The 17485-nt window shown below is 30.8% G+C and overlaps 1 protein-coding gene and 1 long non-coding RNA gene across 3 annotated transcripts; both read left to right on the forward strand.

Annotated features, from left to right (window-relative positions):
* Positions 1-9461: 9461 nt before the first annotated feature.
* On the forward strand, positions 9462-10429 carry LOC123695364. The gene is made up of 2 exons (XR_006751920.1): positions 9462-9582; positions 10147-10429. It is a non-coding gene; the product is annotated as an uncharacterized LOC123695364 (long non-coding RNA).
* A 1414-nt stretch (positions 10430-11843) lies between these two features.
* Positions 11844-15296, forward strand: LOC123695359 (28 kDa heat- and acid-stable phosphoprotein). 2 transcript variants are annotated; one of them, XM_045641189.1, is made up of 6 exons: positions 11844-12011; positions 12119-12209; positions 12466-12565; positions 12887-13014; positions 13818-14003; positions 14769-15296. In XM_045641189.1, exons 1-6 carry the CDS (start codon positions 12002-12004, stop codon positions 14770-14772), a joined length of 519 nt encoding a protein of 172 aa, XP_045497145.1. In that variant the 5' UTR covers positions 11844-12001; the 3' UTR covers positions 14773-15296. The 2 variants fall into 2 exon arrangements, with proteins under 2 accessions (XP_045497145.1, XP_045497144.1); XM_045641188.1 differs by having other exon boundaries at positions 11845-12011; positions 13818-14008.
* Positions 15297-17485: the final 2189 nt, after the last annotated feature.

Here is a 17485-nt window from a genome sequence, read left to right on the forward strand (position 1 = left end):
ATTTTACTAAACATTTAGCTGTCTTCAAGATGAGAAATGACTCATCAGTGTTGATTGCAGCTTTAGAGGAAAAACTATAAAATTACGTATTCACATCCTCTGTGCTGTGATTTAGCATATCATCACTCGTATATAGAACAAAACGCTCATGTAATTAATATTCTGCCTTAATTAAGCTGTATTACAAAAAAACACCTTTTGTTTTTCTGCGCCATATGAAACGAAACATCCTTATTTAGTATGTCTACGATTACAATCGGGTTATTATATTTTTGTGAATTAAGGGTTCAGTGACCTTGCTTTGGGTGTTCGTATGACGTATCCCATTTATGACTGTATGCTCGTAATGCTTAAATGAACTTGAATGGGCACGCCTTATATCACGATCTAGTGCAAGATGTATATTACATAATACGTATGTACTAAAATATCTATACGAGTATATGTGTAGTAAAACAATGAAATAAGTACCTTATAATATACCTGCTTACCTAGAATGCAAATCAAAGATTGATATTATAAATACTTACTTATTAAATCTAGAAGGTTTAAATCAATTATCGTACTGAAGACATCTTCGTTAAAATCCCGTTATGGATAGGTAGTATATATTTTTATTTTTGATCGAATAGATTCTTTCCACAAATTGCTAATTAAGTTGTAGGTAATTGAAAAATCAGTAGAACTTGAATTATTGACGCATGCTTATTTTATATAACAGATTATTATTTTCTATTTTGTCCCTATTTCATTTTGTAGTGCATAATCTAAGTATGCGCCTTTATTGTAACGCCAAAACCTTATGGTAACGTCAAGATAGAGTTGTGCAAAATAGTAAAATCAATACATATCAATACATATCTTAAAATATCAATACATATTAGTAATGGGGTAAATGGTCAGGATGTATGTTAGTGCAGGTGCATTCGTGCAAAGAATATATAACCTTATTGAAATTATTTAGGGAAAAACGGAGTCTTGGCATTGAACTTGGATTGTTAAGTCCTACTTGGCTGTTTTGCCAAATATGTCGAATATTTGCATCTAAATACTCTATGAATTTTAAATGAAACGGTACCCTATGTACGTAACTACTGTATATTGAAAAATCCGTGTAGAGGGCAGAAGCAAACACTTAATGTAAATACGTGCCTAGAATTAAGAAAAATTAACTAGGTAACAATATACTTAAATTGGATAAATTGTTTCTAATTGAAAATGAAATTTATATTTCGTAAAGTTTTAAGAGGATCTACATAAAACAATAGAAATGTACTCACGTAATTACAACATATTTTGCGCATTTTGCGTCTTTACGGTCTAGCTGATTTTCTCAGGAATGTTTACATTTTCGTATCTTTACTTTATATTTCTTATTAAATAAAACGCATCTTCTATGGATGTCTCTTAGCCACTAAATGAGCCTTCATAGTTTTCATACAAAGGTGATTTCATTGTTTTCAGCCTGTTACAGTCCAGGCAATGTCATAAGACCGTGACCCAATTATGAGACTTATGAGAGAAGGTTATATTATAATATACAAGCGGTCTGCCCCGGCTTCGCCCGTGGTACATGTTTACGTTTATGTCCATAAGAACCAAGGATGGTTTTCATATTATAAATAAAGAATTAACGAAATCGGTTCAGCTGTTCTCGAGATTTGCGCTTGGCAACAAATTTAGGCTTTAATTTTTGTATGTATTAGTATAAATTAAAGAATTTAAAATGAATAACCAAATTTATGGTTTATATACAGTAGGTTAAGATTTTCATAAGCTGAATTTTTTACCATGAACGCATTACGGAGGATTGCATGTTATTGTTAAAAATAAACCAAGAATAAAAAAGAGATAAATTAATTAATTTATTAACTAAGCTAAGCTTTTATCTATCCTAAAATGGAAACAACTGATAAGGTCCGTACTCCATACTTATACAAGAACATAAAACAGATTATAGATAAAATTGCATGCAGATTGTGCAGCCTCAAGAAAAACGTTTATCGAATCTTTTTTTTTTCTAGTAGCGCAGTGCGCACTCCGAGGAAGAAAAATAATTTATTCAATATTCATTTATATGTTACTACGTCGCGCGCATTTTTAAGATCAATTTATGAGCTTTTTTTTTAAGAGGAAAAAAACTGGAATTACATATTATGTTAACATATTATTTTGTCTACAAAGGCATTTTTCATTTGTCTTCTTAATACTAACATATTTATAAATGATTTGATGAGATAATAGTGATCATATTTCCGAACGTAGGTACCACAGAGTACACTAGTAGCGAAAAAAATGTATGTATCTACGGGTACTTTAAAATTCTATATACTCATGTTAAGATGCAACTCTTTAATATAATAAATAACCCATCCCTTCAAGTAAATTGTAAAAAAATAATATATCAACATCGTTTTTTAATAAAACGCAAATCGCAAAATAAACGCGACAATTCATATTCTTTCCAATAAATAACAGTCTAACGAAGCATTGTAAAACAAACTGGTCCATCGCGACCGCCTTATTGAATATTGACGTTGCCATATAAAATATCTCATGCCTTTTATTACAGTGCAATCCTCAGAATGCAGGTTTAATAACAAAAATAGAATCAGCGGGATAAAAAGTGCAACACCCGCCACCTATGCACCTTGCTTTTTATATTTTGTGATACACAAACATACATGCATCTCAAGTATATACGCATTCCGACGTAATAGTCTGTAATCGTTGGTCGTTTCGTTTGTGTTTTTTTTTTAATTACACCTATTATTGTTGTATATTATCATTCTTATGCCACCCTGCTTAGATTTACTGAGGTCATGATAACTTCTCATTATGGTAGAGTTATAAGTACTCCATTGTGTTGTTATTAATCTAAACTTTCGTTCAAGCTCTTGTCGTTAACATAAATACATATATCGTATAAGTATAATCCTAACATAACCATGGTATTTTTATGGATATAAGTCATAATATTAATACCATTCCTATAAATATAAAATATGTAGTTAATTACTTTATAGGCAACTCTTCATAATGAAACCGTACAGATCATAATATGGAAGAATAATACATAGTTGTTATCACGAAAGAAAAAGCCAGGAACAAAAAAATAACCACTGATATAAATAATAATAAAAAATAACTGCTATTTTTGTAGACAGGAGCAATAAAACTCAAACTTCCGCATACTCATCTTTGTTATACAATAAAAGGAATCAATCTACGCACATCCAAAATACAATAAAAACATTAAACAAAATTAAATAAATATAAATTTAAACATGACTTTAATTTTCTTAATAAATGCCGTATTAACATTGCAATTTATTACACTTACTTTTATAACGCATTAAATTTCTTCAGAATGCAATTAGTTATAAGAACTTTAAAAAATAATATGATTTTGTACCTTTATTGCGACCTTCTCAATGATTAAAGATGATTTTTTCATCTTTAAAATATCTGCGTTTTTGTTAAAAAAAATAAGATTTATAAAAAAGGTCGCCGTGAGGGAAAGTGTTAGTTACACCAACGAACGGCTAAACGGATTTTAATGACTGTAGATTCGTTGGATTTGTATCTTATTGGAGTAGTAAAATAATAAAGACTGGCCTTTTAAAGATTTATTTAAAAATTAAAATGTCTACTCAGTTTTCGTGAGACCAGATAAAGTGTAATTATTTAATATTTATACATTAGATTGAATGTATCATGTTTTTTTGCAAACTTTGAAGTCAATGTCCAAATAATATTACATATTCGTGAATCTTTAACCGCAATTTAAATCGTGCGTGAATTTGACAATGGCAAAACTAAATATCGTACCTATTTTTATTTTTTTTACTTCACTAGGTACCTATTGGCTATTAACTACCAAGCACAAATTATATCACATAAGATACTATAATCGCATTCTTAGTATTTTATAGAACATTGTATTTTCTCACTGTGTAAATATAAACACTTTTTACTTCAACTGCCAGCTATCGACAGGATTAACATGAACCGAACGGACAAGTGCTTTTAAGGACTATCTTGTATCTTGGAGTTGCGTTGAAATACCTCATTGTGTTACAGGAACGTACGTAACGGATCATTAGTTTAATCTTGATCTTAGAATTGCACTAGAGTAAGTTTAAAAGAGACTTTTGGGCATATATTGCGCGAATTCACGGTCCTGTATTTTATTGGAGAAAGATCGTGAATCTTACCCTGGAGTCTGTCGTTTCTTCACCATAGTACCTACTGCTTAATTATTCTTAAATATCTACTGTTAAACTTCATATAAAAGTGTTTCTGAACTGTTGATTTATTTAAGGAGCAACCAAAAAGAATCCAAAGTAGTACTTAGGTTACTCTTGTTATTTTAAATATTTCGAAGTTTCTCATGATTATTTTTGCAGAAATTTTATGCAAATATTTTAAATACCGTATGGATTAGAAAAAAAATTTTGAAGATAGCACGACTGATATGCGTTTGTATTTAATTTCACGGTTATATTAGTCTCAGTAAAAACTTGATTTATGATTATGATAAAATAACAATAGTGAGCTTTTCTAACAAAAACACCTACCTATCCCTTTATAAACACTTTAGTGATTAGATTTTAATAATTACCTAATTCACACTCATTGTATTTTTATCAATCTCTATGTATTAATTACAGCCCTTAAATGTACTTTAAAAGGATTTTTTAAGGTTTAACCATAACCAGTAATTACTTATAACCGTTCGATTATAACGAAAAACTAAAGAGCATTATATGCTCATAAACTAGAGTTGTGTGTCAAAACTCAACTAAATGTTGGTGTGTAAGCAAAATGTATTATTTTATTGATTTTATGTAATTCTAAACATCATGATTTTTAAACAATCAGAGTATTCTGAATTTCTTCTCTATATATTTTAATCTATATCAGTTAGATACCTCTGTGTGCCAAATTTTATATAGCGTCCTCGCGATTTTCTCAAAAATGGGTAGGTACAAAGTTCTTTCTTCATGAAAAATATGAGATATATTTTTTAAAGAAGAATAGTTAAATGTTAATCTTTCCATATAAATGGATTTAATTAACCGTTTCAAGAAAAAATATAATACCTACTCATTTTTTATTATAATTATCACATTTTACTTTACATATTCGATATTGGGGTCGAAGCTTAACGTCTTTTCGAAAACTAGTACTTATAAACAGAATTAAATCACTGGTTAGTGAGAAAACATTAAATTAGAGGCTGGGTAATTTTTCTTTTACAGAAACGTTATATGGTCCGCTTCTTTGAATACAAACTTACAGATTCACAGTAACGAATAAGCCGCTAGTCCTACATACTGTAATAGATTTATTCATCTAGAATCTAGATAATACATGTACTAGCAAGATGTTTTACTCCAATTAAAAGCTAATGTTATGTTTTAGTTTGAGAATAAAGATTTTATAAAGCAACTAAATAGTAAAATTTTCCTACAAAATAACGTCGTACCTACTATTTTTAATATAATTTATAAGCTTTTATGTTTATTATGCAAATTAAAAATAAGAACTGCATATTATAATATGCTTGATTATTATTAGAGCTCATCGCCTAGGTTTGTCTAATTTTGCTCGGTCCTAGTATTAAAATATAGTAATCGTATAATAGAGAGCTCTATCTGGACTCGTTAATTAAGGATGTACTTACATAACTAGTTATTTTTTTCATTCTTCTTTGAAATAAAATAAAAACCTACTCTCTTACATTTTATATCTATTATAATATGAATAATAGTTGTCACAGATAATTTTTGCTATGTGAAAGAAATATGTAGAGCTACGTGTACTTAATTGTATTAATAGAGTTAATAGTTTCACGAAGTCTCGCGTATAATTTTTAATTACTTTCTGTGTATTATTTATGAAAAGATCATTATTGTAAACATTAACAATAAAATTCTGCCAAAATTATTTTAAATGTTTAATTAATGCTTGGTAAATAAAATCTTACCTTTTAAATTCCTTTCAATTGTTCCACACACAATGAATATAAAATAATTCTAAACTTAAAATAGAAAAAAAACAACAATCGCATATGACTTTCCCGCGTAAATGCTAGTTCGAAAATGGCGGGATGTTTTCGTGTAGGGGCTGCGTCCTTCCGTAGCGCACAAGGTCTCGGTAGAGTAATGTATGGACGCGCGCCGAAGATCCTCCTCCTTATATTCAACGTACGAACATAACAGATGCATCGACGAACTGATAGGAACGCCGCAGCAAGATAATAATAGTCCTTCAACAGGTTAACTCTACGTCTTGGGCAAAGCAATTAGTGGACACATTTTTCTATGGCGTCCTGCGTTAATCTTGAGGGAAATTAACTCAATGCCTGTTATAGAGGCAATTTATATTAATTTGCAAGTGAAACCAGTCTGCACGGCGTCGAACTATCAAAAGGATTTGATTTTCACTGATGAACTCTCAACTATTTGTAATTTAAAATTTTCCTTATAATTTACCCAAACGATGAGAAATACAATGTTTTATAGCAAATGATTTGATGAATATCAGAGTACAATAGCTAATTATGAAATAATACAGCCTCGGTGGTAGTAGTCTAATAAATACAAGTTATCTTAATTATTATATCTTAACTTATATTACTCATAGGTACTACAATATAAGTTTAGTCTATGTATTACAATGAATGCCAAAATAAAATAACTACAGGTAGGCACCTACATATTATTACGTCCTTATAAAGAAAGGAAATAAAATCGAAGTTAAAATTGAAATATTGATAATATCATAAAGTTACCGTTATGACGCATTTTTAAGGATCATAAAAATATATTTAGTTATGTACCTATACATTACTTAGTTGGATTCATAACGTGTAGTAATTATTTCACGTCATCTTGTGCAATTATTCACTTATGAAACTTGCAACATGATACCTACTAAAAAGTTTGTTTTCGTCGTGTGCCTGCTTATACTTAACTAGCTGTTCCCTGCGGTTTCACCCGCATTGCTTCGCTCCTGTTGGTCTTAGCGTGATATATAGCCTATAGCCTTCCTAGAGAAATGGGCTATCTAACACCGAAAGAATTTTTCAAATCAGACCAGTAGTTCCCGAAATAAGCGCGTTCAAACAAACAAACAAACTCTTCAGCTTTATAATACTTATTAGTATAGATATTATGCAGTAAGTACTTAGTACATACATACATTTTTGGTTGTCTTTTATATTATGAAAATGATTTTTCTTCACATCTAAAAGACATTCTTTGGAATTTAAATTACTTATTTTAAAAATAATAAAAACAATAGGTTTTGAATAATCATAATAAAAGAAGATGCATTATTGTTAGATACTTAATCGATTCATAAAAATATAACATTGTATTAGTTACCTAATTAAATATTTTAAATTTTAATTTATCAAAATATAATATTGTGTTATTTAATTACAAATTAGCAGGCACCTTAACCAGAGTCTAACAATCTAACAGTAATATTAAATTAAATTTTGTATGTTTATGCATTTTTTATACACCGCGGAAATTACAGAGAGAATTACGATGCCAGTGGGGTGCTTACGGAAAGATTAAATGTTCCAGTTTTTCTTTTTTTGTAAACATGTTATGGGTACTTAATATTTTTAGTGATATTTTGTCATATTTAGCGTATATGAGTATATCGACCTCCACTACCGAAACATTGCTTAATACTATATCGTTCGAGTATTGTAATTTGTAAATTATAAATTGTCTATGTTTAGTCTATTGTTTTGGTCTAAATCCATTCTTAATTATTCAAATAGCAGTGTTTTTTTCTAAAAAATCGTAACAATAAAGTTGGCGGATACATTAAAGGTAGGTACGAGTCACTTTTTGCTGGAAAATTAACATATGAGGTGAGGATTTTCCGCTACAAAATTCTAAATCACTCATTTTTGCGAGCTGATGTGGGAACGTTTAAGTATACTTACATTAATTTTATTTTATTAGTCTGTTAACAAAAAGTAGTTTTAAGTACTGAGTTATCAACGGAGTTCAAGGATCATTAGGTACTGGCACTAGCAACCAACTGACAACAAAAACGGAACTCTTTTTTTTTGGTAAATCGCTTTTATGATACGACGACATCAGCTTAATAAAAGAAATGGCACCTACCTAATAAAGTACCCACTTTATTACGATTTCTTTTCTCTTATAACTTCGTGGTTAGTATAACACCATATTAGGTACCTATTCTAGATTTCTAGCATTGAAAATGGCGTGTTTATCTTGCAGTATTCAATGTGGAGATATCGAAATTTTATAGTATAAACAGAAGCGCAGCCTCCGCGTACTGTAAAATCAGCGATGAGCCAGTGTTGCATGCACACGTAAATACATAATATTAATATCGAATACTGCAAAATGAGCGAGTCCTTTACCGAAGGACTGATTTTGTAAATTCAAGAGCGCTGCTTTAGGACGTAAGATGAGACAATTACAACAACAGAACCCTTAAAAAACTGGAAAGAATTTTATGTGCAACGTTTATTCCTGCTTTGTTGTTGATTTATAAATTGCTGAAATATATTCCCGTCGGACCTAACGCCAGCCTTCTTATGTGTCATGTGAAGAGATATGCTTCTGATGCGCTACTGTCGCACTGCTGAATGACGCCCTAATGTGAAGGCGCTGCGCTCTAAAATATAGGTAGAAAGAAAGAAAGACAAACAGAGACGGTCTGACGGAAATGTCAGCCTTATATCTAGGTAGCGGTCTCTTCTAGACTAGGTACCATTATATTGATGAAAACAATGGGTTTTCTGCGATTTCCGAACCGAGCAATTTCTGACCGAATCAGTCATTTTCATCACAAAATTACCTCAGAAAAAAATATATATATACATCAATTTTTTTAGAGCCATTATTTCCAAGATACCTTTATAATATTATTATTGGTCCATGATAATATTATGTAAGACATAGGTAACGATTCAAAAGATGTATAAGGGCATTTTCACAAAAATGTATACCCCCCTGATTTTCAACTGTCCCTCGAATTCATTAAATTCTATATAATGAAGTAGTTGCCAGAATTATTTATATATGTTATCAAAGTGATTATACGTATGCAATATTTTGTTTTTTTAACAAAAACTATGACAAAATCTCAAATAAAGTTAAGTTAATTATAAATAACAATTGAAAAATGGGTAATTTTACGCTGTCCCCTGCTTACTCTTACGCGTTTATTAAATTATTTCTTAACTTTTTTGTAAGAAAGGTACCATCTTTTAAGGTTTTATTTGGTCCAGGATAATCAGTTACTGTGATAATAGTTAAAATATAATAACCTTATATAACAAAATAAAAGATAAAAAAATAAAAAATAAAATCAAAAAAATTGTCCTTCCCGGAACATTCAGTTGTGTCACCGATTTTCTAAAAAGAAAATTACTGTGGTTCAAATAGTTTTGCATTACTGTCAACACCATAGCTACTGCTATGCAACTTATCAGGTTAGAAGCCGTCAGGGTCAAAAAACTGCTTAGAAGGAGTGCACGCGTGTTTGCAAGCCGCAGGGACCAAATTCTTCATTCAGGTATGTGACCATATTTTGGCTTATTTCTATCTATTTATCTTGTAGTATTTAGTTAATTTTGTTTTAAATGTTTTTATATGTAAGTTGATCAAAAGTTTTGATGAATATAAGTGTTGTGGTTATATTTTAAACCGTTTTTATTACTAGAGGATTATCAAATGTGACTTCCGCTGTGTGACTATTTGAGCGGTCACATATACGCTGAACGAAAAGTCACAACATGCCTGAACACATAAAGCAATGTTTACATGGCGATTTTCTTGAGCTATAAAAATATTTTTCTAAGACATTTTTGACTGAGTAGGAAACTACGGCAAAAAGTAGATTTCAAAAATAAAAATTATTTCCCCATACAAATCGCAACAGCTGATTGATCATTTTGCATGAGGAAGTAAAATTTAATTTTGAGGAAAAAAAAAAGAAGCATTATGCAGAAAAAGAAACAAAATAAGCCAGCAGAACTAAGAATCTAGACAATGTGCCTTGTATAACTACGAAAGATAATAATGGAACAAAAATTAATTTTTATCACGATATTTTTCATTGGTTTTTTTTTATTTACAGATTAACCTTCGTGTTTGCAGCGTCCACTGAAACAAGATTTTTTTATCCAATATGGTGATTGAGATTATTTAAGGTTAATAATAAACGAATCACGAAGACTGATTATCGACTGATTAATTTGATTAGTGCCAATATAAAACATAAAAGAGACTTCTTATTCTTGAATCTTGATAGTAATTTACCCTTTAGATAAATAATAATAATGTGATGGCTTAAGCCCGAACTGATTGTGATAATTTAGTTTGAAGTTAAGTTAAGTTTATAATTATATTTATTATGTGTGCCTGCGTACTTTTTTTTCGCCATGTAAACGCACCCTTTCCCTTTTTAGGTATTCGGTTGTGTGACTGTCCCTATATTACTGAGCTGATTTTTTTAAATATTTCAGTAGATTTTACATTTAATGCCCTTCAAATCAGTCTCTTTAATGGAGAATAATACATAAGTGTAATATTTGTTGCCTTTTCTCTAAAAAAGTATCTAACATTTTAAATGTAAAGATAATAATGACAGTTGAAGTACCAGAGTCACAATACTGAATATACTATTGTTTTTTTTAATTAGCTGAGATCCAAAAGTTGGGAATAGTGAGTGACGATTTTAAGTTAATAAATAAACAATATCTAAAAATTCTTATATTTTGCACTGTTTTTCCAGCTACTGAATATAGTCACACAACTGATATAAAATTGCGAGACTTTCCATTGTGTCCTATTATTTTTACAGTTTTCTCATTTTAAACCCATCATATTATATGTTTTCTTGAAGTATATTGAATTTCCGTTTTAAAGAGACCAAAAAAAGTTTAAAATATAATACTATCAAAAAATATATATTTTTCAAGGAGGGGGTACATTTTTGTGAAAATGCCCATAAATCATCATATTAATTATTTGCACAAGATACCACGCCACCTCGTGGTAGTAGGGTGTACTTAGCGCGTCATTTTCGTCGTTTCCCCGCTTAACTGATAAAATTATATTTTATTAAAAACTATATAAAAATTTTACAAGTCGTTTAAATACAAAAGTAAAATATCAGTTTATTCGTCATTCATTTATGCTTATTTTTCCTCAAAGTAGGTAGGTATGTACCAGAATAACGGGGATTTGAAATTTATAGTAATTAGTACTTAGGTAATAATACCTGTTTTGAACAATTTTCACTTAGTATGTAAATATGTAAATAGCTTCTCTCTTATTTTTCCTTTTGGTTAGTTTGACCGAACTATTAAATAGTATATTAGTTACCCCAAAATTATTTCATTCTATATTTTAGTCGAACTGGAGTTTATTCTGGTAGATGAAATTATTATAAAACTTCTATGTAAACTGATTGCATAAGTTAAACTTTATGATACCCGTTTTTTTATTAGGTACCTACATAAAAAGTACTAAAATTATTATCGTAGTACATCTGTGTTAGTACCTATTCATTATTCAAGCTCCGCTATGCACGCCATCTATTGTGAAAAGGAATACCTACTTATTAATATTAACAAGAAGGCTATTATTATTTATTAATAAACGAATAATTTTCAACGTATTCTTTAAATCATTATAATTACCTATTACATATAAAGTATCATATATATTTAATTGTAGGCACCAGCACCACCAGCATTATACATAACTTTATTTTACGTTACCTGTAGGAAACTTGATGATATGGCAATAATAAGCGAATAAATATGTTATCTGTTCTATTCGGAATCGTCATTCGTCAATCGTTTTAATTTTTGACGTCAAAGTTAAATTCGTCCAAAATTTAATCATCCTTTTATTTTTAATAATTAACAAATAAACTAAAAATACTTCTATTAGATCCTACACCTTGAACCAAAGTTTTCGTCACAATGCCACGTGGTAAGTATATTTTCTTCTCACTACAATGTTTCAATGTCGGCCAATGTTATTTTAAATGTGCTTTTTGTTTGGGTTTTAACCTGTTTCATGAGAGATTTTGTTTTAAGGAAAGTATACCAATCACAAGGGGCGTAACCGTAAATTTACCAGCCCAGAAGAGCTAGAAGAACAGCGTAAACAGGAAGAACTGAAAAAAAAGTAAGTTTGCTTTTTTGTTTATTGAATAAGTCGAAAATTTTCACTTGTTAAAGCATTGTTTGGACTATTCATAAAAATATGTTTTTATCAAAGAAATACAATTGTTTTTCTAATAAAAGCATGAAGCTATCAGCAATCTGTTGTAATAAATAAAACTTGCAATCGTGTTTTCGCTACTATTTTATTCTATTCTGTGTGTACATGTGTAGTTTTGTTCTGTTGCCATGGTCTAAAATTATGAAAAATATAATTTCAGATGGAGAAAGGAACATGGAGATGAAAGCTCAAGTGAAGAGGAGTCTGAAGGAAATAAGTCAGGATCTGGCAGCAGTGATGAAAGCGATTCTGATGATGGGGTAACTGTTTTTTCCATAGACATGACTCATTTTTCATTTAAACTATCTAATTTATATGCCTACTACCTTAACAAAGTATTTTGAATGTATTAATTTTTAATACCAATATAACAAAGCTTTGGCATCCGTTCCCAGTGAATTTACATTGACCTTTAAGTCTTGTCCTTACTGTGCATAGTTGGTCAATCACCCATACACACACTAACAGTAGTAAAAGGGATATAGGACCTTGCTTACCACTTTTACTTCCATATATATATATATATTAAAAGAAAGTCCACTGTATTTTTCATTTAAAACTATATTCCAACATTGTTTCAGGCCCCAGCAAAAGCAAAAGGTGTATCTGCTTTGATAGAAGTTGAGAACCCTAACCGAGTAGTTAAAAAGAATAAGAAATTATCAAATTTGGACAATCTTGGTGAAGGAGAGAAACCTCAACTATCAAGGTAATAATAATCAAATCATTGCATTTTATAATACTAGCAGTCCACACTGTCTTCACCCTTGGTATATATATTATGTTGAAACCTTAAAATCAATTTTATTGCCAACAAACATTGCTGTTTTTGTATTATATAGACTGAACATAACATGTGAATTCAAAATGAATAGAGTTCTGGTTCTACCCACTAGCATAGACTGCCCCCCTAGACAAGTGGCTTTCTATTAGCGTAACGTTTGATAGAATAGATTATGAATGTATGACATTGACGTAAGCTGTCGATACATTTATCTACAGCTTATGTCAATCTCATACATTCATAATCTATTCTATCAAACGTTACGCTAAACGAAAGCCACTTGTCTAACCCCTCTGCAGAAGTAATGAAAATAAGCTACCTGTTATGATTCAAATGTACTGAAACTGATTGTTTAATGATTTCAGTGGTTGAGTCTCCATTTCGTCATTTTTTAAATAAATAATAAATAAATAAATGTCTTTATTTGCATAATGTGTGTACAAAGATAACAAAATTACATTATAGTTCCATTAACCGTAAAATATGGCGTGCAAATTATATCAGCTCCGCAGCATTATTTACTATAAAAAGGACATTATTTCATTGTCACATAATAATAATATAATATTCTTAAATGCTCTTCCATCCAAATATAGCATTTCAAAGTTTTCAAACGCAACACGGGACATTGAATAGTCATGATCTTTCTACATAAATTAGATAGATTTATTGCGCATTTATAATATTAGTAAGGATGATGCAATATAGAATTAAATTTCCCATTTCAGGCGTGAACGCGAAGAAATAGAACGGCAGCGGGCCGCGGCCGCGTATCAGAAAGCGCACGCGGAAGGCAAAACCGACCAGGCAAGGGCAGATCTTGCCAGGCTCGCGATTATTCGCCAGCAGCGGGAGGAGGCTGCCAAGCGACGCGAGGCTGAGAAGAAAGCTAAGGAGGAGACTACGAAGAAGAAGTAAGGTATATATAATATTTTGTGGGTGTAGAAAATTTGGTTAGGCAGCTGGCCATTGACAAAGAGCAATGTGGCTTCTAGAGAAAGGCTAAGGAGGAGACTGCAAAGAAGTGAGGTATGTAAATGGTGTAATTAATAGAACTTTAGTCGACTGCCACTTTATTAGAGAGCAGGCACTGAAGGTAAAACCGACCAAGCAAGGGCGGATCTTGCCAGGCTCGCGATCATCCGCCAGCAGTGGGAGGAGGCTGCGAAACGGTGCGAGGCTGAGAAGAAGGCTAAGGAGGAGACTTCGAATAAGAAGTAAGGTTTATAAATAGTATAATTAATGTATAAAAAAATAAGAAAAATAAATTGCAGATGAAAAATCAGAATCATTAAACCATAATAATTAGTAATATTTTATTCTTTAAACTAAATTACATGAAACTAGAAGCAAAATTATGTTCACTTTCTCTTATTGACTTTGGTTAGTTAATTCAATAATCAAAGACTCATTATTTTAGTATTGTTGATTTCAAACCTATTAATAAAATATTTTCTTTATTTTGGAGACAACCTAGCCGAGAAGCCGACCTATAGAATTTTCATCTTGGTGAATGTTCTTTGCTGAAATGTGCTAACTTAATTTTTTTTCTGCTCATCCTTAACAATACAAACAGTCCAACAAAGATAGAACCAAGTATGTAACTTCAAGGGGATAACATTAAAAGTTACTATACTTACATAACTTATTAAATATTAATTCATTTATTTTATTTACAGGTAGACATCTACTCGGGACTTGAGTGTGGAAACCACCATTTTTGGTTCTTTGTGATCATTCAGTGATCAGATGACTTAAAATTACTCAATGAATATTTATTATACCTTCGTCTATGACCAACAGTAAACAAATCACACTTCAAAATGTTCAATAACTATAATTTTATTTTATTACATATTATGTACCAATCTCTTGGTATTGGAAGTTGTTCGTATTGATTAAATAGATAATTGAATGTGCAATGCAATATGGACACTTCCAATGAAAATATATTTTAAGAAAACAAGATTTTTTGGATTTGTACGAGGAAGTGATTAGTTTTTTTAATTATTTTCAATAACCGCTTTGCCATAATCTTATACTGTAACATATATTTGGACAATTTGCATGTAAAATTATATTAAATAAAATATATAAAGCTGTTCAAACATTCTTGATGATTTTATTGGATTTATTATGTTAACGTACCTTGAAATTTTACCCTGTGTTCAGTAAAATTTTAATAATTGTACGCGATATGAAATGATGCGTGTTTATTTATGCATTTTCAATATAATTGTCCATTTTATTTGTCTTAGTTCTAATTAATTATTAGATAGCCTCACTAGATAATTTTTATATGCAAAAATGTATCTATTTAATAAAATTTTAAAAGTTTTCCAATACTTTTTTTATTTCGTTTTACCTGGAATTACTTCATTCTTGATGATAACTGACTTATACATAACATGATATTACTGTTATTTGTGCAATGAGCAGAATATTGCCTAAAACTCTATAATTTCATGTCATAATGGAAATACGCCTTACGATTACAGGATATAGGTAGATTATCTTTTCACAAAGACCATTTTTCAATCAGTCAGAAAATATCAGTTTTTTGCAAAAACCTATCATGAATAATACAAGAGTTTAGTCCCTTTTGTTTGTTTCTGTCTGCTTCTATAAACACGAAAAGATTGATTGATGAAGAGCAGGACCACAAAATTTAGGCTCTACAATCTACATGTGCCATTTTCTTTGACATATTTACATTACAGTTAATAATTGATAAATAATAACCTAATAATATAAATACGGAAGTTAGTGAGCATGGATGTTTGTTTCTTTGTCACGCGAAAACCACTGAACGGATTTTGATGATAGGTATTTGGCAGAGATGTATCATGTATGTAACAGCTGCTCGTTGCTGTATGAAATTTAGTACAGAGATAGTGTGGATATGCCCATATGCTATTTTTCTATTCGGGTACCGCGTGAGTGAAGTCGTGGGATCAAGTTAGTGATCAACATTCAAATAAGTACGCTAGTAGGTATCATACGTGCCCCAAAAGCAATGACTTGCGAATCTGACACAGGATAAAAGTGTTCTGATCCATCATGGCGATTTATCTGCAATGAATCTGAACGAGACGTTAGAGGCCCTTTGATTCATTGCTAAGCTCAAATCTCAAAGTTTATCCATAAATCTCGAATTTAACGCCACATTGACTGCCCTCTCAGATAAAGTATTTTGTCAAGTTCTCATCAAATTCAGCAATGTTTTAAGTGAGGTTTAAAATCGGCAGCAAGTTTGATGAGTCCAAAGTAAATCGATTATGATAAACGCTGCAAGGTTTAAAATTTAGATAACTACTTATATTTACTAAATTGGTTGAAGGTAGGATTTAAAGAGTTAATGCGTTCTAAAACATTATGTCGCTACAAATGTTAGTAAAAATAGTAATTAATACACATTTATGACCGCTTCCTTTGTGCAGTGTAGTGGTTGACGCGCGTGCGTAGAGGGGTCCTGGGTTCTATTCCGGTTGAAACCAAAAAAGTAAATCTTGGTCAAGCAGGATTAACAGATCACTGATCTATTTGTCCCTAAAGAAAATCGAAGAGTGAAACAGATATATATGCATAAAGCATCTGCCCCGTACCCCTCCCCTACTCGGGACTTAAAAAACTATAATTTATCCATATGACCATATCCCATATGCGCGTTGAAAGCTTAGGTTTCTCAATTATTTCGAATTGGAACATAATATTTATATAATATATAACTGCATTTGTATTTACCTAGGTACTCTGCAACCATCCTAACTTGTTCTCCCAAAAGAGAAGTGTACCTACAACTCGTATCACTAGAGTTGAGGTTAATTGAGGAAAGTTAGAGAGTAGATACCTACCTACTATTTCGCTCTGTTGTATTTTAGAACGAATAAATATACCTATACCTACATTAAAACTTTAATTAGGTGATAGGTCCATAGGCAATTTAACTTCGACGCCACAAATAAAAAATGATTCCGTTGTTTTCCGTAAGGTAGTTACCTATATATTATGTACCTAACTATAGGTAATCTCTATTCTCTACTATATATTTTTTTACATACTTAACTACATATTATGTATAAATAATTAGGTTCACAAAACTTAATTAAACATCACGTAGGTAGTAACTAATTACTATAAAGAATCAAAAAATTTTACTAATCATCGAAAAACAATAAGTATATCCACCCCCAAACCAAAGTTTCAACTCACAAAGCTATACTGAAGGCAAATTAGTTTCCGATAAGCCAGTAGGTACGGGAAGGTATTGGGGAATCGTTTTGACGAAGGTAAACCCCGCCGCGGCCAAGATTTTATCGCTAATCCCTCCAAAACCGCTATCACTCACCGATTGAGATGTTAATATCGACTTTTATTTTTTAAATCGAATCTAAAA

This window comes from Colias croceus, chromosome 11 (genome assembly GCF_905220415.1).
Source record: "Colias croceus chromosome 11, ilColCroc2.1".
In the NCBI taxonomy this organism is placed as follows: Eukaryota; Metazoa; Arthropoda; class Insecta; order Lepidoptera; family Pieridae; genus Colias; species Colias croceus.

Excerpts from the sequence above, each read along its gene's own strand:
- LOC123695359 (XM_045641189.1), top strand. Across the intron at positions 12,566-12,886 it reads AAAGCGATTCTGATGATGGG|GCCCCAGCAAAAGCAAAAGG; the intron begins GTAACTGTTTTT and ends ACATTGTTTCAG. Across the intron at positions 13,015-13,817 it reads GAGAAACCTCAACTATCAAG|GCGTGAACGCGAAGAAATAG; the intron begins GTAATAATAATC and ends TTCCCATTTCAG.